At 46.8% G+C, this 23,592-nt stretch overlaps 1 protein-coding gene across 1 annotated transcript; it reads right to left on the bottom strand.

Annotated features, from left to right (window-relative positions):
* Positions 1–5,151: 5,151 nt before the first annotated feature.
* Positions 5,152–23,318, bottom strand: LOC138429516 (NXPE family member 3-like). Its single transcript, XM_069571133.1, has 6 exons — positions 23,030–23,318; positions 15,871–15,985; positions 9,376–10,100; positions 7,061–7,134; positions 6,743–6,955; positions 5,152–6,083 (listed from the first exon to the last, which is right to left on the bottom strand). Exons 1-6 carry the CDS (start codon positions 23,032–23,034, stop codon positions 5,551–5,553), a joined length of 1,665 nt encoding a protein of 554 aa, XP_069427234.1. The 5' UTR covers positions 23,035–23,318; the 3' UTR covers positions 5,152–5,550.
* Positions 23,319–23,592: the final 274 nt, after the last annotated feature.

Genomic DNA, 23,592 nt, shown 5'->3' with positions numbered 1-23,592 from the left:
CTAGGGTCACTTTAAATGACATTTTGGCTTATATTTTTCAACAGCCATTGTAAATTTTGGCCTAACCCCCAACCCCACAACTCCCACAGTGGCTCCCAGGATGCTCTTCTCACCCACGGCGGAGCTGGCGCCCTCTGCAGAGGGACCTCCAGTGAACTCTTGGGTGCCTGCCCCAAGTGACCACTTCCCGGCGGGTGTCAGTAGCGCCACCTAGTGGTGCCCCACAGCTGGCTCTGGGCACCCGGTTCAAGATTCTTCTTAATTAGGTTGGTTGCAAAATAATTGTGATTTCAGACCTTAAATTTTAAATTACTATAACTAGGCTCAAACACATATTTATTAATCAAAATAGGAACCATTAAAATCAACACATTTTTGCCAACAAAAAATAAAGTGATTTATTCCTGTAGTGTAAAAATCCGTGCTTTGGGATTCAACGAACTCGAAATGTAAAGCATTTTCTGCCTCCTGCTGGTTGTGGAAGTGTTTTACCTGCAAAAAGTTGTCAAGATGCTTGAAAAAGTGGTAAATTGTTGGCAAGGGGTCAGGTGAGTATGACCGATGAGTCTAAACTTCATAGCCCAATTCGTTCAACTTTTGAAGCATTGGCTGTGCGACTTGTGTGCGACGCGTGGTCAGACATTGTCATGGAGAATTGGGGCCATTCTGTTGACCAATGCTGGCTGCATTTATTGCAGTTTTCCATGCATCTCATCAATTTGTTGAGCATACTTCTCAGAGGTAATGGTTTCGCTCTGATTTAGAAAGCTATAGTGGACCAGACAGGCAGCAGCCCATCGTCAGTGACCATGACCTTTTCTTTTGGTGCAAGTTTAGCTTTGGGCAGTGATTCGTAGCTTCTTCTCAGTCCAGCCACTGAGCTGGTCATCACCAGCTGTGTAAGATCCACTTTTCAATGAAAAGGTCATGGTCACTGATGGTGGGCTGCTGCCTTTCTGATCCACTATAGCTTTCTGAATCAGAGCGAAACCATTACATCTGAGAGGTATGCTCAACTTCTGTTCGGCTCATGAGGCACACACATATTGAGCTTTTCCACTCTTCCAATTTGCTTCAAATGCAGAATGATCATAGAATGGTCCATGTCGAGTTCTTTGCCAACTTGTCATGTAGTTGTAAGAGGTAACTTTCAATGATTGCTCTAATTGGTCACTGTCAGCTTCTGATGGCTGGCCACGACATGCTCCTCTTCCAGGTTCTGGTCTCCTTTGCAATACTGCTTGAACTACCACTGTGTTGTTCCTGAGCCAATTGCGTTGTTGATGTCGCGAGATGTCTCCAGTGTTTTATGACCCATTTTGAACTCGAATAAGAAAATTGCTCAAATATGCTTTTTGTCTAACATCATATCCATAGTCTAAAATACATGTAAAATAAATAGCAATTAATTAGTCATTAGCAAAAAAATAAAGTGAGAAATGTGCATTAAAATAATGTACAACATAACCACGTTTACTTAAGAGTGTATTCCAATGTCAAATGGCAAATTTCACAATGCAAAAACCCCAATTACTTTTGTACCAACCTAAATACAATACTTTATGTCATTGTGTGATAACAATTTTAATCTTATTTCTATGTAAATGACTTGCTCTCACTTGGAAAGTTCTTAAGAGTTTTCTTTGATGTGCTTATCTTTTGTTATAATGCATTTACATGTTTCTCTTACTTCTCCTAGTTGGTACTCAACAGGGCCTTGAAATCAAGTCATTTCTCTTTTTAATTAAGTAAAGTGACTTTAGTAAATTCTGGGAAATTAGTTTCTATATTTGTAATCAGTCAGGGGAGCAGACAGATGACATTCTCAAATGGAGGGATTGGAGGAGAGTTTAATAAGGGGATCATTTCCAAAGGAGTGGGAAGGATTATGGGATTCCGGCAGGGGAGGTGGAGCACATTGGATGGGCAAGGGTGGAGGCCCTGTTGCCCATATGCTTGAAGGAGCAAAGAGAGGGAACAGTTACCAGAACGGGCAATAAGTAGCCCCAGGTATAGTGAGAGGGACATTGGTGGAGGAGAACAGCAACCCAGGGTGATTCAGTGAGGAGGGTGGTCTTCTCCCCCTGATCAGCAGGTGCCTTCCACTGGCAGGTCCCAGTAGGAAGCCAGAGGGTGAGGGCACCTGGGTGACGTGGTCCACAGGAATGAGCCTCCTGGGGAGTGTAAGGTGGAAAAGTTGGGAGAGTGGATGGGTGGGAGAAGACGCAAATGGGAATCTTAGCATTTTTTTTTCCTCCTTAATTAAAGCAGTTTAATAGACTTTTCTTTTTTTTTTTTTTTTTTGGCTCTGCTGGGTCTTCGTTGCTGCCTGGGCCTTTCTCTAGTTGCAGCAAGTGGGGGCTACTCTCTGGTTGCGGTGCTTGGGTTTCTTGCGGCTTCTTTTGTTGCAGAGCACAGGCTCTAGGGCGTGAAGGCTTCGGTAATTGTGGTTCCCGGGCTCTGGAGCACAGGTTCAATAGTTGTGGTGCACAGACTTAGGCACTTGGAGGCATGTGAGGATCTTCCTGGGTCAGGGATTGAACCCATGTCTCCTGCATTGGTTTGCGGATTCTTTACCACTGAACCACCAGGGAAGCCCTTAATAGACTTCTTTAAAGAGCAGTTTTAGGTTTACCAAATACAGAGAGTTCTGAGCATGAGCCTCAACTTCCCCTGCTAAAAACTCTTTAAGGGTTTCCTATGACGTGAAAGACCAAACCTTTAAAGCCATGGCCTTCAGTGTCCGTGCTTGTCTCACCTTCCTCACCCCTCCCTTCATCTCCCCATCCTTCCCCTTGTTCTCTGGGTCCAGGCAGCCTGCTTTTCCACTTCTTCGCACTTTCATGCAGCTTCCTGCCACAAGGTTCTTGTCTGATGTTTGCATTACCTGAAATGCCTCTCCTCTCTAATCCGCTTTCTCCTGTTACTAACTCCTGTGGTTTCTTTAGACCTTAACACAAATATCACCACCTCAGGGAAGTCTTCCTGATCCCCCAAACCCAATCAGTGTGCCTTGTTATGCACTTGGTGATGTACTTAACATTGACCGTAATTTACCTTTTTTTCCTTGAAGTGTAGTTGGCTTACGTTATGTTAGTTTCTGGTGTACAGCAAAGTGATTCAGTTATACATATATTCTTTTTCAGATTCTTTTCCGTTATACTTTATTGCAAGATTTTTTTAAAAAGTATCTGTGTATTTATTTCTGGCTGTGCTGGGTCTTTGTTGCCGCACGGACTTGCCTCTAGCTGCAGCAAATGGGGGCTACTCTCTAGCTGTGGTGCATGGGCTTCTCATCGTGGTGACTTCTGTTGTTGCAGAGCATGGGCTCTCCAACGCTCGGGCTTCAGTAGTTGCGGCATGTGAGCTCAGAAGCTACAGCCCCCCCGGGCTGTAGAGCACAACAGGCTCAACAGTTGTGGCCCTTGGGCTTAGTTGCTCTGCAGCATGTGGGATCTTCCTGGCTCAACGATCAAACCCACGTCTCCTGCATCGGCAGGCAGTTTCTTTACCACTGAGCCAAGAATGAAGCCCTAAAAGATACTGAATTTAGTTCCCTGTGCTATGCTGTAAGCCCTTGTTGTGTATCTATTTTATACATAGAAGTTTGTATCTGCTAATTCGAAACTCCTAATTTATCCCTCCCTCCTCTTTCCCCTTTGGTAACCATAAGTTTGTTTTCTATGTCTGAGAATCTGTTTTTGTTCTGCAGACAAGTTCGTTTGCATCATCTTTTTAGATACCACGTATAAGTAATATCATACAGTGTCTGTCCGGGCCAGCTGCAGCGGGTGGGGGTGGGGCTGAGGGACCCACCATGAAGTGGTTGGGGGTTAGCGTTGCTTTGTTTCCTGTGGCCCCAAGATGTCTGCTCCCTCCCAGCACCATAACTGCATCTTAGGAGGTCAAGAAGAGAAAGAGAAAAGGGCAAAAGATTCTCCAGCCAATACTCTCTGCCTGTTAAAGAGCTTTCCTGAAGCCCAACTCAGAAATGTCACTGGCTTGAAGTATGTCACATGGCGTAACCCCTGGTTGTGAGGAAGTCTAGCAAATGCGGCTTTTACACCAAATACTTTTCTGAGGGGATTCACGTGCAGACTTTATTTACTTTCTAGCCTCCATAACACACTGGGTTCATCTTACAGAAAATAAAAATATGTGAATTTATAAAATGATCTGAAAGAAGGAACATAATAATTGGATCAGAAATCAGTCCCTAAGGAAACAACCGTAACAATGCTTAACTTTGGAAATGTAATTTTCCCTAATGTAATTAATTCTTGTTTATGATTCATGAACTGTTCCTTAATTTTCTGCTGCAATGCGATTCTGTACCATTCGTGTAACAAGCAGAAAACCTCCTAGCTACCCTGTGTGCATAGAGACTTTCAATAAATATTTCTGCGGTCAGTTTCATTTGCTTTGCCCAGGATTCGTTGGTTGACTGGCGATGCCTTGATTCATCACAGGGCAGATTCTCAGGAAGCCTTGATCATCCTTAATCAGATTCACACTGGGGCTATATGGACACAGTGGCTCCACAGCAGAAATTTTAGTGAAAGTAGGGGACTTCCCTGATGGTGCAGTGGTTAAGGCTCTGCACTTCCACTGCTGGGGATGTGGGTTTGAGCCCTGGTCATGGAACTAAGATCTGGAGAAGGAAATGGTAACCCACTTCAGTATTCTTACCTAGAGGAGCCTGTAGGCTACAGTCCATGGGGTCACAAAGAGTCAGACAGGACTGAGCGACTTCACTTTCACGGAATTAAGATCGCACGTGCTGTGTGACGTAGCCAAAAAGACTTTTTTTAGTGAATGTAAAAATATGGGATCCATTTCTGTTTCTTTCTCTAATATTATAAAATGCCTAGACTTTAATGCTTAGGCAGGGAACGGGAGCCAGCACACCCTAGGGATTCTTCTGTAACCTGATTCTTCAACATTTCATCCGTATCTATTAGAAAACAGCGGCTGTATGGTTCACTGGAGCAACAAGGGTTATCAACACATCATCTATGGATTCCCTGTAAGGAAAACAGCATTCATCTTTCACCTGAGCATATCAGTTCACTCTCTGGATGGCAATCAAAGATTTCCTTGTTCATTTTTTGGTACTTTTTCAGTTTTTTTACAAAGAGCATATGGTTACTATTTACAGTTAGGAGACATATTTTATTTTACAAATCAATATATAAAAGTCTTTATATAGAGAGTCAGGCTTTCCACTTGGGTGGCCTCTGATAACTGAAATGGAACCCATCTCCTATCTTTGCAAGGCTCCTTGATGCTCTAAACAGAAAGACCCAAACGGACTGCCACAGTGCTCATGCTCACTGATGGAGCAGGCGCGGCTTCTGCCCCCGGACTCTCATCCCCTGCACGCGGCTTTTCACATGGGGACAGAAGCTCTTAAGACGCATTGGAGGACTGCCAGGCTTCCTGCATTGGAAGGTGGTGAGAGAAGACATACCGACAGCTGAGGGGAAGGGCTTCCAGGCTTGATCATCCTACCGGTTTCTTCATCCACAGCCCCAGGACAGGCAGGAGCGCTCAGGTGGGGCAGACATGGGAGAGCAGGAAGTCCACCTCGTTTCGGACGATGCACCTACCCGGGTGGATGCTGTCAGGCAGGGCCAGGCTGGAGGTCATTTCCCAAGCATCCACAAAGGCCACACGGAGGTCGACAAAGGCAGCTCGGAGGAGCCGGTTCACCTGGAGGGTGAACCAGTCGCTGCCATACACGGACTTGTAGCCGGTGTTGGCCAGTTTGATGACCACCAGGGTGCCGGGCTCCCGGGCCAGCAGTGCAGCCACAGCAGCCCGGACCCCTGCCAGTCGTTGCACGAAGATGGATGGAGGGAAGGTGGTGAAGTGGGCACCCAGGCTCAGCACCACCACAGTGTGGGGGCCCCCAGCCAGGCCCCCCAGTTCCCGGACCACGGAGTGCAGGGCAGCCACAGGGGTGCGAAGAGAACGCAGGGGCCAGCTGTGTGTGCGCCAGTGCAGCACTATGGCCCGGGTGGTGTCCACGGCCATCAGCGGCCCCGTGTGATATGTGGCATGTAGATCCACCGGCTTCAGGGCTACATGGAGGACAAGAGAGGAGGCTTAGGGGTGAATACAAGACCCTGCACCATCCTCCTGGATGGAATGCTAACGATAGCCCCCACTTCCCAGGACATAAACCTTCTCCCCCCAAGCTCTAGGGCTGCCCCCGGCTCAAGTTTTCAGGGTTGCCAAGGATCTCCGTTATCCATGCAAACTCCTATTCAGTTGGCTTTTAATTCTCTGGCGTTTAATTCCCTATGCTGGTTGCCTTTCTCCTGAAACCTTCCTTTCTTGCCTCCTGTCACACTACATCATCCCACTTTTTCCCTCCCTTTCGGGTCAGAACACGCAGCTGAGTGAACACACTGGGTCTCCAGACCTTCTGGCCTGGCCTGGCCTGAGCCTAGTCACCACTGGGAAAGTGCATAAACTGGGCAACCAGAATCTCTAGCCTGAGGCCAGTCTTTAGGATGAATCCAAGTGGGAGTGCTCAGTCAGAAAGCAGAGAGGGACAAGACACCACAAAGAAGGAGACGGTTCCCAAAGAAAAGTCAATGGCACAAAATGCTCCAGGGGGCCGGGGAGCCCAAGAGCTAGGACTGGGTCCTCAGACTTGGTAGCCAGGAAGTCCCTGGCAGCATTCTAGCTCAGGGACAGCAGACCAGTGCTGCCCTGCCCCCTCGCGGGTGCTCACCAGGCACGGTGTCTCGCAGGTACTCCCACCACTGCCGGACCGTGGAGTCCCCCATCATGTGGACGACGTGGCCAGCCAGGCAGCGCAGGATGCTGTCGGCGGTGGAGAAGGAGCGGCTGGAGCAGGAGAGTGAGTGCCACACATTTTGGTGGTAGAATCCAGAGGGCCTCGGGGCTGGGATCCCAGGGCGGCAGGGTTGCGCAGGCGACAGGACTGTAAGCCATTGTTCAGGAGTGAAACAATCAGTGAGAACACAGGAGGTTAAGGCCATGACCCTGAATCAGGGCTGCCCTTCCCGCCAGCCCCGGGGCCACTCACCCAGACTTCTGTTGTTCTCCTGAGCCACCCAGACTGGAGGAATGCCCTGAGGGAGGGTCTTGTTTGTCACATTCCTGGAGAGAAACCGGTGGGCAGAGGGGAGTGTGTGATGAGAAGGAATCCTGGACTGAGGTGAAGGAGGGGTCCTTGGAGGAAAGGAAGTTTTCAAGGGTGAAGGTCATCTGTCCAGTGTCAGGGCTCCTGGGACACAGCGCGTTAGGGCCCTGGGGAGGGACTGGAAACTGGAGGTCAGACATTTCAGAACCTCAGGGATTGCATCCGTGCAGAAAGCAGAATTATTTTAAAATATACCCTGGGGACTTCCCTGGTGGTCCACGCTGCTCTCAGTGCAGGGGGCTCAGGTTCGATCCCCGGTCATGCTGCAACTGACAATCCCATATGATGCAACTAAGACCCAGCGCAGCCAAATACGTAAATACTTTTTAAAAGGTTGTTGTAAAGAAAACACCTGACCTTGGGGTTGCAAATCCATGTCCACTACACACTCATGCGTGTGTGGTTGCCCGTTGAATGGCTGTCTTCAATGGGCACAGTGTTGGCTCCTGAGGGACAGGGCCCCGCTGCCCTGCTCTCCTGCCCAGGACCCTGGACAGTGTCTGGTACAGAGGCGGTTTCAGGGGTGCTGCTCAAAAGCAGCAAATGCCTGAGAGCAGGTTCTCAGAGCCAACAGGGCCTGCTGTGCTGTCCCTGATCTAAGCACACAGCATACAGCAACTTATTTGAACCTCACCACAACTCGACAGGGGAGGAACTAAAGTTATCCTCCTCTACCAGTGAGAGACTGGAGGTGCAGACAGGTTAAGTAGCTTGCCAGAGATCCCACGAACAGAAGCTGGAGTATAGTAACAGGTGGAGCAGGAATTTGAACCCAGGCAGTCTCACTCCAGAGATGGCTGGTCTTTACCTCAAAAGACATCCTGAGATGGCTCCTGTATTGAATCTTAGACTTATTTCCCACTGATCAATGCAAAAAAGGATGTGTGGTTATTTTCTTCTGACCAAAGGGAGTACAAAATTTGGTTTGGAATGAACCAGGTTTCCTGGTGCGGAATCCTAAATGCTGTGGTTGGTGGTGGTTTAGTCACTAAGTCGTGTCCGACTCTTGTGACCCCATGGACTGAAGCCCACCAGGCTCCTCTGTCCATGGGATTTTCCAGGCAAGAATACTGGAGTGGATTGCCATTTCCTTCTCCAGGGGATCTTCCCAACCCAGGAGTTGAACCCAAGTCTCCTGCATTGCAGGCAGATTCTTTACCAACTGAGCTATGAGGGAAGTCCCTAAATGCTGTGGGAAGTGACTAATCAATGCAGAGAGCCTCTGGCGATGGGTGTCTGGTGGAGCTGGCGCCTCGGGGGTCTCCAGCTTAGCTGCCTCAGTGCTTCAAGCCCACCTGCCTCTCCCGTCCTCATAGAGCCGGTGGGAACCTCCACGCTCCCTGGGCCTCAGAGCTGCACCTCCTCGCACCTGCCCACCTCCACCTCTCCCAGAGCTCCTTCTCCCCCCTCCGCCTCCAGAGTGGGTGTCCCTCCCCATCTGCCCCACCCCCAACCATCCTCTGGGACCCTGTTTTTGCCTCCTTCCCCTACTGTCTCTCCCAGAGACCAGATGCCCAGCTGCTCCTATCTTTAAAAATGCTTATTTCCTCTCTGGGGTCTCTCTAGCCCAGTCCCAGCCTCGGATCCTGGGGGCAGAAGCCAGTCCAGTTTCACTGTCTCCTCCCCATCACTCCCAGTCTTGCCTGTCCCAATCGTCCCCTGGGACTGAGGACGATTTGCAGCTTTGATTTCACTTGGTTTCTAGGCTGCAACCTCTGCTCCACTCTCACTCAGTGGGCTCACATCCATCCCCCCCTGCTCCCTGACCACACCTGCTGGTAATTTTCAACGGACACTTCTCCCTGCAGGCCATCAGCATGGCAGAGGGGCCAGGACACTGCTCTGTGGCAGGAGATCTGCAGGTCTCCTTCAAGCTTCAGCTCACCTGTCACTTGCTCTGACCATCCTACACCAGGTGGGGTACTCTGTTCTGTATCCTTAGACCCCTTACCCCTCAGTGCATGCTCCAGTGCATGTTTTAAAAGGTCCTGTGTTCCCTCACTGAAAACTAGAGGGCAGGGATGCCAACCATTACATAAAAGTTTTCAGCACTTAGCATCAGACCTGGTATATAGTAGGTTCTCGCAAATATGTTTAATAGAAGTGAGTAGATGAATGATAAGGGTACGGACTCAGGCAGAATGACCACAGGGACTGGATTCAGGGGTCAGACATCTGGATGACACTGGGTCTCCTACCGTGCCAGCAGGGCCTCCTCATGTGGTGTGGTCACGTTCCAGTAGCGTCCACTTGAATGTCCTACCAGTGAGTCACAGGGCAGGGTCGGAGGTCGAGCACAGAACCAGAGCTCACCTGAATCTTCATCCCTGTAGTGACAGGTGCCCTCTTCCTCCCCAATTAACAGGGGGTTAACATTGCAAGTCACAGTTTCTTCGTATCCCGTGGGCCCCCGGAAATAGCCCGTGAAATCAACCGTGGCCCATTGGTCTCTCCAGATCCCCCGCAGAACCCCGACTGCCTCGCTGGAGTGGATCAGCCGCACTTGCACCTGGGCCTGCCCAGCCCAGAGCAGGGGGAGCGTCAGCAGGTACGTGCCATTCTCCAGGTCCGTGACATCTCCAGGGACACCTGCCTTCAGGTCAGGACCCAGCAGCTGTGCCCGAAACAGATCCCCACCGTGGGCCTTGGGCCTGCCCTGGTGGTCTCTGGCGATGAGGATGGCCTCCAGGTAGCCTCCCAGGGTGTAGCTGGTCTGAGCAGGACTCCTCAGGTGGTAGGTGGAAGTCTGGGGGCTGGTGGAAGCCAGAAGGTCCCCCCCATCTCCTGGGGTCAGAGGCCAGTGCAGAAGATGGGTCAGGCCTGAGAACCCCTGGGGGAGAGAGCCAGGAGACTTGGGGGCAGGGCGGGGCCCTGGGGGCAGAGGGACAGCGCGGTCAGGCCAGGAAACCCCGATGCAGAAGATCTGTGGGCAGAGAAAGAGAAGCCCATCAGTGGCTTGTGTCTCCTCTCCTTCTGGGAAGAAGTTCTCAGTTCACCAGACTTAGTGCCTGGTGGTCTCAGGCAGAAGTCCCACCTGCCCTGCTTCATGCTGCTCTGACCCGAAGCTGGTGTCTGAGCCACTATCACACACATCTGCAGAAACCACCTTGTGTTTATTTTGTATTTTTTAATAATTTTTATTGACGTCTAGTTGATTTACAATGTTATATTAGTTTCAGATGTACAGCATGGTGATTCTATATATTTATAGATTATACTCCATTTAAAGTTATTATAGGGACTTCCCTCGTGGTCCAGCGACTAAAGACTGCACTCCCGATGCAGGGGGCCTGGGTTCAATCCCTGGTCAGGGAACTAGATCCCACATGCTGCAACTAGGAGTTCACATACCTGTGATTAAAAGATCCTGCATGCTGCAACAAAGATTCAAGATCCTGCTTTTAGGGGGACATTAGGATTTGTTAAAAAAAGAATGCAAAGGAAAAGATGACATGTAAAGGCTGTGATGAAGGAGAGGAAAATGGACTAATCTGAAAAGCATGTAAGAATATTAGAAACTTATTTGAAGCTTTTTGAAATGATTAGGGAACAGTAGAGAGGAAGATAACACCAGAAATAAACCCTCTTCTACAAAGAAAGATGTGACACAGAGAAATAACACGTTACTCCAACACTGGAAAATTCAAAAGCAGAAAAGCATACGTGTTAGTTAGGAATTGCTTTTGGCTGGTAGTAACAGAGACTATAGGACTTCAGTGGTGTGAGCAAAGAAGGGCTTACTTTTCTCACAGTGAGTGTCCGGTTCAGTTTCTTAAGGAAGTCAGGGCAAGGTCTCTGTGATTCTCTTGGCATTTCTCTCATGGTCCCAAGAAGACTGCTGGAGCACCAGCCATCATATTTACTTTTGGAGCAGCAGGAAGAGGAAAAGCAGAGCACCAAAATAGCTTTCAAAATCCCACCCAACAACTTTTGTTTGTAAATCATTGGGCCCCTTGTGCCTGCGAAGGAGTCTGGATGTAGGGCCCTCCCCCTTTTCCCTGCTGGTAAGGAAGAATGGGAGCATATCTCTAAATGCTAAAATGAGGCAAAAGCCGTGAAGCTACAAGATGTACTCTAGAGATCTGCTGAAAGTGAAATCAGTGGGGGCTGAGAGAGAAGCCACAGCCAGGAGGCATGTTTCACGCGACAAAGCAATGCTCTGTCACGTGAAACATCGAAGAGAAGAAGAGGCCACAGCCTTTGAACCGGGCACAGAGGATGCCTACACACAAGGTACGGTAATATATTTGTCTCTGTCGCGCTATTTGCAGAACCCACACCTTATGCAGCAATTGAATGTCTGGACCATGGAAGCTGATGGGGAACAGGAAATCAAAATATTTTAAGCAGACATGACAGTAGGGGACGATGGGCCCCTCAAGTGATCTGATGATGAGGGTTTTGTTAATGCACATTTCCACATTTTTCAAAAAGAAAGGAATGTCCCACACTCCATTCTCTTGTGAAGGAGGCAGCACACAGATGTGGGTTTCCTCTACGACTGTACACTCAGGAAACAATCACTCTCATTTCCAATGACATTTATTCATTTATCTGATTGCGCTGGGTCTTTGTTGCTGCACTCAGGCTTTCTCTAGTCGTGGCGAACAGGGGCTACTCTTCACTGCGGTGCACAGGCTTCTCGGCGCGGCGGTTTCCCTTGTTGCGGAGCACAGGCTTCTCGTCGCGGCGGTCTCTCTTGTTGCGGAGCACAGGCTTCTCGTCGTGGTGGTTTCTCTTGCTGCGGAGCACAGGCTCTGGGTGCACAGGCTTCATCAGTTGCAGCCCGCGGGCTTCAGTAGTTGCGACTTGGGGACTCTACAACGTGGGCTCAGTAGGTGTGGTGCACTGGCTTTAGCGGCCGGCAGCATGTAGGATCTCTCTGACCAGGGATCGAACCCGTGTCCCCTGTACTGACAGGCAGATTCTTACCCACTGCACCCCCAGGGAAGTCCTCCCAGGGAAATTTAGGTTCATAGGTTGTAGGCGTTGGACAACCAGTGCAGGCCAACTGGTGATCGGATGAGGCTGAACCTGAGAAGCTTTTCTCTTCTTTGCTCCTCACCTGGTTTCAGCTCCCTCTGAAGTTCAGCTCCCCTCTTTGGCAAAACAAGAGACTGGGTTGTGATAAGTACTGGGCTCTGGGAACACTGTTTTCTGGGCTAACTGCTCAGAGGGATGGGAATTTGCTATCATTCTCTGACTTCCCGCAGGGTGGGCCTGGGGCAATGATGACTGCAGAGTCCTGCCGACTGCAGCTGGTTCTCGTCCTTCTCTCTCCTGCTCCATCTCTGAACCCTCAGGGCTGGTGTACGTGAGACCGTGATTCTCTAAGTGTGTCTCTTGTGTGGATCCAGGCTCTCCTGCAGGCAGGTTTCCTGGGGTCTAGACTTGGGGGAGCTGTTTATGTCAGACACTGTTGTTGCCTAGCCAAGACCTCATTTCGGTTTGGAGCAGAATGTAGCCACAGGTGACACATTATTATCATGTAATATATTATTATTGGTCTCACTCAGTCATGGCATCCACATCCCACACTTTCCCAATCTTCGCAGTTTCTGAGTTCCAATAAGGCATAAGGAGGGGTCTGATGAGAAATACCAGGGCCAGCTTTCAGTCACCTAATAAAAAGGACCAATGAAGCTGGAACTATATTATTTCCACCTGGGATGTGGATTCAGTGTGTAGCAATGCATCAACCTTCTCAAGATAAGAAGGGAAAGGCCATTTCAAACCTGGTTTCTCCTCCACTGCCCACATGCTTCTGGTGCTGGGTGTCAGGAAACATACATGTTGTGATGGGACCTCTGGCTGTCTCTTCAGCTCATGATGCTGAGTTGGCACTGTGTGGCATAGGAGAGTTCCTGGAAGCTGTTCGTATACTGAGACGTTTAGCTGTAACTGAACTATACACAGGAATGACTGAAAACCATGTTAAGTCAAAACTAAATATTCCTCAACTCAAATTCCCCTTATCAGGCTCTAAAAAAAATGCCTGTGACCACTCCAACATCATCTGACATGGAGGAAGTTGTAATGGAAAGATACATAACCTTAACAGAACAAGGTTAAAATATTTTACTGTTGTAAATTTTACAAAAACACATTGACACATAGTGCCTCTCCCAGGGCCTCAGAAGGGGTCTTTGCAAGGGAAGGACTCTGAACCATGAGCCTCTTGGCAAATATGCCTCAGGTTGTAATCACAGCAATGCCAACTCTGCCCCCAGCTGACTGCAATGTGATATACTATAATTTACAAGACGACGTCTCAATTTCAGAGATGTTCAAATGTGAACTGATTTTAGAACTGATCAATGAAATGTGATGTTCATCTTAGAACTGATCAAATATGGTATTTGCAACATATATTATAACCAAAGGACTCCAAAAATAGGAAGGATGGTCACAAGTCAACACGGAAAAATAGGTCAATAGAAAAATATGCACAGTGTATGAATAGACAATGTACAGAAACAGAACTATAAAGATAAAATAAACACGAGGAAAAAAATGCTCAACTATGTTATACGATCTAGGAATAGTTTAGCTGCAAATTAAAGAAACCCCCACACACAGTGACTTAAGAATGATGGTCTTATTTTTCTCACATGACAAGATGTCTGAAATAGAACATCAAGGGTTAAGCATATTTATTAATTCTAGGAATCTTTGGTAGGTTTCTTGTGGTTTTCTATGTAGAAAATATCTTCCATGAATAGAAAGTTTTATTACTTCCTTCCCAAACTCTATACTTTTTTCCCCTTGCCTTATTGCACTGGCTAAGACTTCTAGTTTCAGCAGTACGTGAACCGTGAACTTTCAGATGTTCAAGCTGGTTTTAGAAAAGGCAGAAGAACCACAGATCAAATTGCCAACATCCACTGGATCATCGAAAAAGCAAGAGAGTTCCAGAAAAACATCTATTTCTGCTTTATTGACTATGCCAAAGCCTTTGACTGTGTGGATCACAATAAACTGTGGAAAATTCTGAAAGAGATGGGAATACCAGACCACCTGATCTGCCTCTTGAGAAACCTATATGCAGGTCAGGAAGCGACATTTAGAACTGGACATGAAACTACAGACTGGTTTCAAATAGGAAAAAGAGTACGTCAAGGCTGTATATTGTCACCTTGCTTATTTAACTTCTATGCAGAGTACATCATGAGAAACGCTGGGCTGGAAGAAACACAAGCTGGAATCAAGATTGCCAGGAGAAATATCCATAACCTCAGATATGCAGATGACACCACCCTTATGGCAGAAAGTGAAGAGGAACTAAAAAGCCTCTTGATGAAAGTGAAAGTGGAGAGTGAAAAAGTTGGCTTAAAGCTCAACATTCAGAAAACGAAGATCATGGCATCCGGTCCCATCACTTCATGGCAAATAGATGGGGAAACAGTGGAAACAGTGTCAGACTTTATTTTTTGGGCTCCAAAATCACTGCAGATGGTGATTGCAGCCATGAAATTAAAAGATGCTTACTCTTTGGAAGGAAAGCTATGACCAACCTAGATAGCATATTCAAAAGCAGAGACATTACTTTGCCAACAAAGGCCCGTCTAGTCAAGGCTATGGTTTTTCCAGTGGTCATGTATGGATGTGAGAGTTAGACTGTGAAGAAGGCTGAGTGCCGAAGAATTGATGCTTTTGAACTGTGGCGTTGGAGAAGACTCTTGAGAGTCCCTTGGACTGCAAGGAGATCCAACCAGTCCATTCTGAAGGAGATCAGCCCTGGAATTTCTTTGGAAGGAATGATGCTAAAGCTGAAACTCCAGTACTTTGGCCACCTCATGCAAAGAGTTGACTCATTGGAAAAGACTCTGATGCTGGGAGGGATTGGGGACAGGAGGAGAAGGGGATGACTGAGGATGAGATGGCTGGATAGCATCACTGACTCGATGGACATGAATCTGAGTGAACTCCGGGAGTTGGTGATGGACAGGGAGGCCTGGCGTGCTGAGATTTGTGGGGTCGCAAAGAGTCGGACACGACTGAGCGACTGAACTGAACTGAAGACTTCTAGTACAACATTGAAGGGAAGTTTCGAGAGCAGACATCCTTGCTGTGTTCCTGATTTTGGGGGAAAGCTTTCAGTCTTTCACTATTAAGAATGATTAAGTAGATTCCTTCTATTATCTTAAGTATAGTCCCTTCTATTTATAGTTTGCTAAGATTTTTAATCATGAATCGATGTTGAGATTCATCAAATGCTTTTTCTGTGTCTATTGAGATGATTATTTGTTTTTAATATGGTGGAATATACTTAAAATCCCTGTTGATCTTTGAATGTTGCATCAGCCCTGTACACCTAGGGTAAACCACTTGATAATGATGTATTCTCTCTGGAAGATTTTTAAACTACAAATTCAATTCCCACAATAGATACAGGACTATTCATGAATTATATTTCTTTTGAGTCATTTTTGTTTTTTGTCTTTCAAGAAATTTGTTAACTGCATCAAAGATTTATAATTTCTTGGCTTATATTTGTTCATAGTATCTCATTATTATCTTAACATCTGTAAGGTATGTATTGATGACACCTCTTGCATCCCTGATATGGATAATTTGTGTTTTTATTCTGTTTTCCTGATTAGTTTGTCTAGAGGACAGCCTTCTCCTTCTAGATGAAAGTAACTGGTTCAGGTTCTGTGGATGATAGGACAGGCGGAAAGACGTATACTTACACAAATTGCAATGACTGATGCCACAGCCACAATCCTGGGCCACTTGAACTGTCTGATGAATAGGTCTGTGGAAGCTTGGAGTTGTTTATTAGACATCTGGTATGTGACCAAGACCCTAGGTAGATAAAAGTGTAAAAGTAAAAGGAGTGAGGTCATAATGATGCAGTGTGACTTTCCTACCATTTCCCCACTGAAGAACAATAGTTTGGCAACCCACTCCAGTGCTCTTGCCTGGAAAATCCCATGGATGGAGGAGCCTGGGGGGCTGCAGTCCATGGGTTCGCTAAGTTGGACATGACTGAGCAACTTCACTTTCACTTTTCACTTTCATGCATTGGAGAAGGAAATGGCAACCCACTCCAGTGTTCTTGCCTGGAGAATCCCAGGGACGAGGGAGCCTGGTGGGCTGCCGTCTCTCGGGTCGCACAGAGTCGGACACGACTGAAGCAACTTAGCAGCAGCAGCAGCAGCAGCAGCAACATCACCCATATGGCTGAGAGGGCTTTTGCAGAAGTTTGGGTGTTCAGTGAAGAAGTTCCAGCACATACTTGGGGCAATTATGATCCAGCAATTCTCGTGTATGTACAAAATCATACACGAGAATGTCCATAGTGAAACAGCCAGTTAGTTTCTGGAGGCCTCTGAAGAGCTCTTATCCTTTATGTCTCAATGCAGAAAAAACTCAGTGAGAGGCAAAGTGGTAGATAAGAAGTAAATTATTAGAACAGGACTCTTGTGAGGCTTACAGGTGGGCAAGTGAGAGGGTACCACCCAGAGAACGTAGTGGGCTACAGTTTTAAAATCAGAGGAAAAGTGTACAAGAGGCAAAAACCACTTTCTTCCTCATTCTTGGGTAGATACCATGCTTCCATCATCAACTCCTCTTCCCGGTGGGGAGGGGAGTGTTTCTGTCCCTACATGGTCAAGCCAGGACTTCCATGGGGCTGTGCAAAAATCATTTCAGGTCTCAGTACAATGAGCGCCTCTCATTTTGAAATGTCACCTTTCATAAATTATTTTTTTTTAAAGTATTTATTTATTTGGCTGTGCCAGGTCTTCGTTGAGGCATACAAGGTCCTTAGTTGTGGCATGTGGGATCTATTCATAGTTCCCTGATCCGGGATCAAATCTAGAGCCCCTGCATTGGGAGCATGGAGTCTTAGCCACTGAACCCCCAGGGGAATCCCCATAAATTACTGTTGTCAGGCGCTTAGAGAACACGCCCTAAGGATCATTAACTTACTGAGCCCACTGGGCATGCGGGGCTCATGCCGCCATTGTTTTATTATTTGGGGCCCTGCCTTGTGCTTCTGTTGCATGGTTTTGTTGCTACAAAAATTTGCCTTTTTTTTTTTTTTTTTGCTGCACTGGGCCTTGGTTGCTGCACACGGACTTTCTCCAGTTGCAGCGAGTGGGGGCTACTCTCTGGTTGCACTGCTCAGGTTCCTCGTTGCGCTCACTTCTCTTGCTGTGGAGCACAGGCTGTAGCGTGTGCAGGCTTCACTGGTTGCAGTGCAGAGAGTTAGTTGCCATTAACTAACCCAGGCTTCAGCAATACGTGAACCGTGAACTTCCTGATGTTCAAGCTGGTTTTAGAAAAGGCAGAGGAACCAGAGATCAAATTGCCAACATCCGCTGGATCATGGAAAAAGCAAGAGAGTTCCAGAAAAACATCTACTTCTGCTTTATTGACTATGCCAAAGCCGCTGACTGTGTGGATCACAATAAACTGTGGAAAATTCTGAAAGAGATGGGAATACCAGACCACCTGACCTGCCTCTTGAGAAATCTATATGCAGGTCAGGAATCAACAGTTAGAAGTGGACATGGAACAACAGACTGGTTCCAAATAGGAAAAGGAGTATGTCAAGGCTGTATATTGTCACCCTGCTTATTTAACTTATATGCAGAGTACATCATGAGAAACACTGGGCTGGAAGAAACACAAGCTGGAATCAAGATTGCTGGGAGAAATATCCATAACGTCAGATATGCAGATGACACCACCCTTATGGCAGAAAGTGAAGAGGAACTAAAAAGCCTCTTGATGAAAGTGAAAGTGGAGAGTGAAAAAGTTGGCTGAAAGCTCAACATTCAGAAAACGAAGATCATGGCATCTGGTCCCATCACTTCATGGGAAATAGATGGGGAAACAGTGGAAACAGTGTCAGACTTTATTTTTTGGGCTCCAAAATCACTGCAGATGGTGATTGCAGCCATGAAATTAAAAGACACTTACTCCTTAGAAGAAAAGTTATGACCAACCTAGATAGTATATTCAAAAGCAGAGACATTACTTTGCTGACTAAGGTTCGTCTAGTCAAGGCTATGGTTTTTCCAGTGGTCATGTATGGGTGTGAGAGTTGGACTGTGAAGAAGGCTCAGTGCCGAAGAATTGATGCTTTTGATCTGAGGTGTTGGAGAAGACTCTTGAGAGTCCCTTGGACTGCAAGGAGATCCAACCAGTCCATTCTGAAGGAGATCAGCCCTGGGATTTCTGTGGAAGGAATGATGCTAAAGCTGAAACTCCAGTACTTTGGCCACCTCGTGTGAAGAGTTGACTCATTGGTAAAGACTCTGATGCTGGGAGGGATTGAGGGCAGGAGGAGAAGGGGACGACAGAGGATGAGATGGCTGGATGGCATCACTGACTCGCTGGACGTGAGTCTGAGTGAACTCCGGGAGTTGGTGATGGACAGGGAGGCCTGGTGTGCTGCGATTCATGGGTTGCAAAGAGTCGGAATCGACTGAGCAACTGAACTGAACTGAACTGAACCCTGGTAAAGAGAGACTCTTCACTGCTGTGCCACCAGGGAATTCCAAGCCTGCTTGGTTTTGTGGTTAAGCAAACCTACTTTCTTGAATAATCATTAATCATGATCATTATTATTAATCATTAATAATCATTAACTTACAGGGGTCTCCCATAATTTTTCCTACTTACAATCCCCTAGTGGGATTAACTATTTAATCACCTACTCATCCCATCAATAGCAGCCTTATTCATAATATTTCCAAATTTAAAAAAAGAAAAATATCCACCAGTGGAAGAATAGATAAGCAAGTCTGGGATATTCGTGCAATTGAATACCACTTAGCAATAAAAAGAAAACAATTACTGATAAATCCAACAATATGAATGATTCGCAGAAAAAAATCAGGTTGAGTGAAAAAAAAACAAACACAGAAGAATCATGTGATATGATTCCTTTAATAAGAAATTCTAGAAGAGATAAGTCAATCTATGGTGATAGAAATCAGAAGACCAGTTGGCACTGGGGGAGGGGGTTGACTGGAAGGCAGCATGAGAGAAACTTATGGGATTCTGGAAACCCCTCTATCTTTAATTGGGTGATGGTTATATGGGTATATACATTTGTCCAAATTAATTATACTCTTAAGATCTGTGCATTTGACTTTATATAAATAAAGGATTTTTAAAAACAGGATAATAGAAAAGACAAATAAGTACATTCATAAAACTATTGCCTAAATTCCAGGCAATATCAACATCTAGAGGCGGTGCATTGGGTACAATTAAGAGATGTGAGAGTATATTAAAGTACTCTTATGGGTTCAGGGAGAAATAGAGAGATATTGATAAGATAAATCAACAGGTGTAAGTAAACATAAGAAACCAATATAAGACTAAAAATAGAATGTAAAATGTTTAAATCTGAAAAACATTTGATTCACCTATTGAAAAGTAGGGAAAGAGGAAAAAAAGAAAGTACAATAAATGGGGAACTTGAAACAAGTTGGAAGAAACAAGAAACTATCATTGCAATAAATATAAAGAGGTTTGGGGGGAAGAACTCCAGTACTCTTGCCTGGAAAATCCCATGGACGGAGGAGCCTGGTAGGCTGCAGTCCACGGGGTCGCGAAGAGTCGGACACGACTGAAGTGACTTAGCAGTAGCAGCAGCAGCAGCGAGAAGAAAAGGGTGTGACATTAGGAGAGTAGCATTGATATATACACACTACCGTGTGTGAAATAGACAGCAGGTGGGAAGCTGCTATATAGCGCAGGGAGCCCAGCTAGGTGCTCTAACTGGAGAGGCGGGAGGGAGGTCCGAGAGGGAGAGGATATGTGCACAGCTGATTTACTTCCTTGTACTGCAGAAACTAACATAACATTGTAAAGCAACTGTATTCCAGTAAAATTTTGTTAATGTAAATGAGTTAAACTAACCAATTAGTCAGAATGCAATCAAGAACATATACTCTTGGGACTTGCCTAGCGGTCCAGTGGTTAAGACTCCGTGCTTCCACTGCAGGGACGTGACCCTGGCCAGGGAACTAAGTTCCCACAGGCCTCAAGGCACAGCCCAAAAATAAAATTTGAAAAAAAAGAAAAAAGAACATATGCCCTCAGTGAACATCTCACTTCCCCAGAAAACACAGAGAAAGAGCCAGGTTTACCATACCCAACCTCTCAAACTAAAAAGTATACTTTCACGGAGGAATTGTTTTCTTCCTTCTTTGAGGCTGGATCCCAGAGAAGGGCAGAATTAAGTGGGGACAAAGACAAGCATAACCCTATGTACTGCCTTGGTGGCTGGTGACATGTTTAAGTAGGGGAGGACCAGGTACTTGAGGAAGGAGCTGGAGAAGGACCTGAGGGCCTAGGAGCAAAGCTAAGGGAGAGTTCAGAGGGCTACTTACATGCGGCATATGGGTATGAGGGCTCTTTAAGACTGTCTAGAACTAGATATATAGATCTATATATGGATATATATAGATCTATATATCCATTGGAATCCTGGCCTGGAGCTTGAGAAGCAGGCCTTCCGCTGCTCATCCTGAGTGGCAAAGAGCTAATGCTGCCAGATTCGATGACAACCTGGCTATTTAAGAGGATGGGGGACCAGCAAGCTGGAGAATAGACCAAGACTCCTTGACCTTCTGCACTGATTTCTGCCTGTCCTCTAATCCAAAGCATCAAAGAACTCTGGGCCCGAGGGTCACACGGCAATTGAGTAGTGTCACCAACGTCACTGTAACTATCCATATAATTGATTCCAGCAGTGTCCCTGTGGGCGCTGAGTAAGCATATAATGCGTGCGTGCGTGCAGTCTCTTCACTCGTGTCCGATTCTTTGCAACCCCATGGACTATAGCCCACCAGGTTCAGTCTATGGGGTTCTCTAGGCAAGAATACTGGAGTGGGTTGCCATGCCTTCCTCCAGGGGATCTTCCCCATATGCCAGCACAATTAAAATTACGAGGTCCCATAAAAATGTAAAGCAAGAGCAACAGCGGTAATACAGTAGTAGCAGCAATACAAGGCACCTGGGCAGATTTTAGCGTCCACCCAAATGAGGATGGAAGGCAGGGAGAAGTGTAGGAAAGAGATCCAGTCCCCCGGCTGCTACTACAAACTCCACACAGGCTCCCGTTTTCCTTCTTGCCTTGAAACACAGGAATCTTAGCTCATAAGTTCTACCCACCTACTCACCTCCCTCACCTCCATTTAAGCACCTAGAAATTTACCGCTGCTTCCTTGTACCTGTAATGTTGGACAGACTTCCTTAAAGAAAGAAAGCCACCCACAGCGCTCTAACAAATCCGGTCTTCCTACACTGTCTGCTTCCAGAATTACAGCATCATGTTTATTCAACATCCTAACAAACCTAAGGCAAATACTAGTGAGAAAATTTAACCTGCGACAGAGCCAGTGGTCTCTTCACCAGATTCATAAAGCAACTGCTACCTATTATTTTTCCCCTTTCAGCCCATCTTCAAGTAGGAAGATTAGGTTTTCCTAAGCATGCACTGGGAAGTAAGAACCCAGGAATCCAGACCATCATCCCTTAGAAATTCCAGCCATCCTACCACTCAGTTGACCCTTTTCACCCCTAGGACTAGGTCGCAGGCCTCATTTTCACCCCAGCACAGCCCCAGGATCGAGGTAGGTACATTGAGCTAGAGAAGACTGCTTGGTTATAAGTGATGGTCAGGGCAGAATCAGTTTGATACTATAACGCAAACCACAAAGGGATAAGCAGCAAAGAAAGCCATCTCCAGGAAGCCTGTTCCGCTGATGGATGAAGTCACTGCCTTACGTAGACCTGAGTTCACTGTTGGAATTTTGGTGGCAATCAGTGTGCATGGTTCCCCAGCCAGCGCTGTGTTCAGGACCATCCAGACACTGCTGTACATCAGGCAGTGGTCAGTAGCAGCCAAAAGGGAAAAGGGAACCGTAGTGTCTGGGTGTCCTACCACCACCCAATGTCACCTTCCTCTTCCTTGTGGCCTAGTTCATGTATAAGAATGAGCACACAGGGATATCATGGCATGGCCTACAGAACCAAGGGTCAGCTATGGGCCTGATGGTACAGCCCCAAGTCAGGGAGGATGCCTTGCCATCATTCCAGACTCTACCCAGTTGAACACTGGCTAGTGGCTTTGGCAGGCAGACACCCAGTATCCCATCCTATGTGCATGCGTGTTATGTCGCTTCAGTCATGTCTGACTCTTTGTAACCGCATGGACTGTAGACGACCAGGCTCCTCTGTCCATGGGATTCTCCAGGCAAGAATACTGGAGTGGGGTGCCATTTCCTCCTCCAGGGGATCTTCCCAACCCAGGGATCAAACCTTCGTCCCTTAAGTCTCCTCCATTGGCAGGTAGGCTCTTTACCACTAGCACCACCTGGGAATCCCTAAATCCCAGATATTCCAAATCTTCTGGAAACAAAAGATCCATCCTACCCCTCTCCCAACCACAAATCTACTTCCAGTTCTCCTCAGGTTTACCAGTGTTAACTGTCATCTCTGAGGTCCCTTTCTCCAGTATCTTTCTCAAATTCTCAGCACTATTTTAAACTGTTGACCACTTTCTCCAACCAGAAGCCCTGCCCAGTTCTGGTTTTCATGAGCACCTGAGTCTCCTGTCTTCCTGACCACTCATCTGTGGATATGACCCCATGTCCTCTTTGTTAAGCCCTGTACATATCACTTTGTCAAAATCAGGCACCACATCTTGTGAACTTCACTGTATCCCACACAACACCAAGGACAGAAATTTGCCTGGATTGTGATCTCAATCCATACTGGTTGCACGACAGATGGACTAAGTGCTCTGTTCCCTAAACCTGATTCTGCCAGGAGTCTACTCCCCCAACTCACATTTCCTTTCTGAAACCTAAGCCCTCTTACCTCATCGCAGGATACCCCTCGACTCTTCTTGTTCTTTCTCTCCGTCCTCTGCAAAACCCCCAAAGTCTTGTTTCCTCTCTTCACAGTACCTCACAGGATAACATCTTATTGATGCTGCGGCCACTGGCAAAGTACGGCATCGCCACACAGGGGGATGATATGGCCAGTCAGGCCCCCAGAATGAGGTCAAATGTAGAGCAAGGGCAGCTGCAGTAGGAAAGAGAGAGCCATGCTCCTTAGCAGAATAAACTCAGAGGCTGAGAACACAGTCAAAAAGGAACGTGGGAATAAGGCTGCAGCAGGAGGAAATTAATCACCATAGAACGCTGTGGTCCAAACCCCAGACAAAGCGGAATGACTTCCTCTTCCCACTCACCGGGGAGCCTTTTCTATTGATGTCTGAGGAACAAAGCAATGCCCTGGGAGAGGGCCATACATCGCTCCTTTCTACAAAGAAACTAGACTTGAAGTCCATACCTAAGTGGATGAGGGAAGTGCAGGGGATGAGATACAGCGCTCTTGCTTGAAGACTGAGTGCTTTCCCCACCAATTTTCATTGTCTT

Source organism: Ovis canadensis, chromosome 24 (assembly GCF_042477335.2).
Source record: "Ovis canadensis isolate MfBH-ARS-UI-01 breed Bighorn chromosome 24, ARS-UI_OviCan_v2, whole genome shotgun sequence".
NCBI lineage: Eukaryota > Metazoa > Chordata > Mammalia > Artiodactyla > Bovidae > Ovis > Ovis canadensis.
Note: the sequence above shows the minus strand (reverse complement) of the source record. Positions and strands in the feature narration are given on the sequence as shown.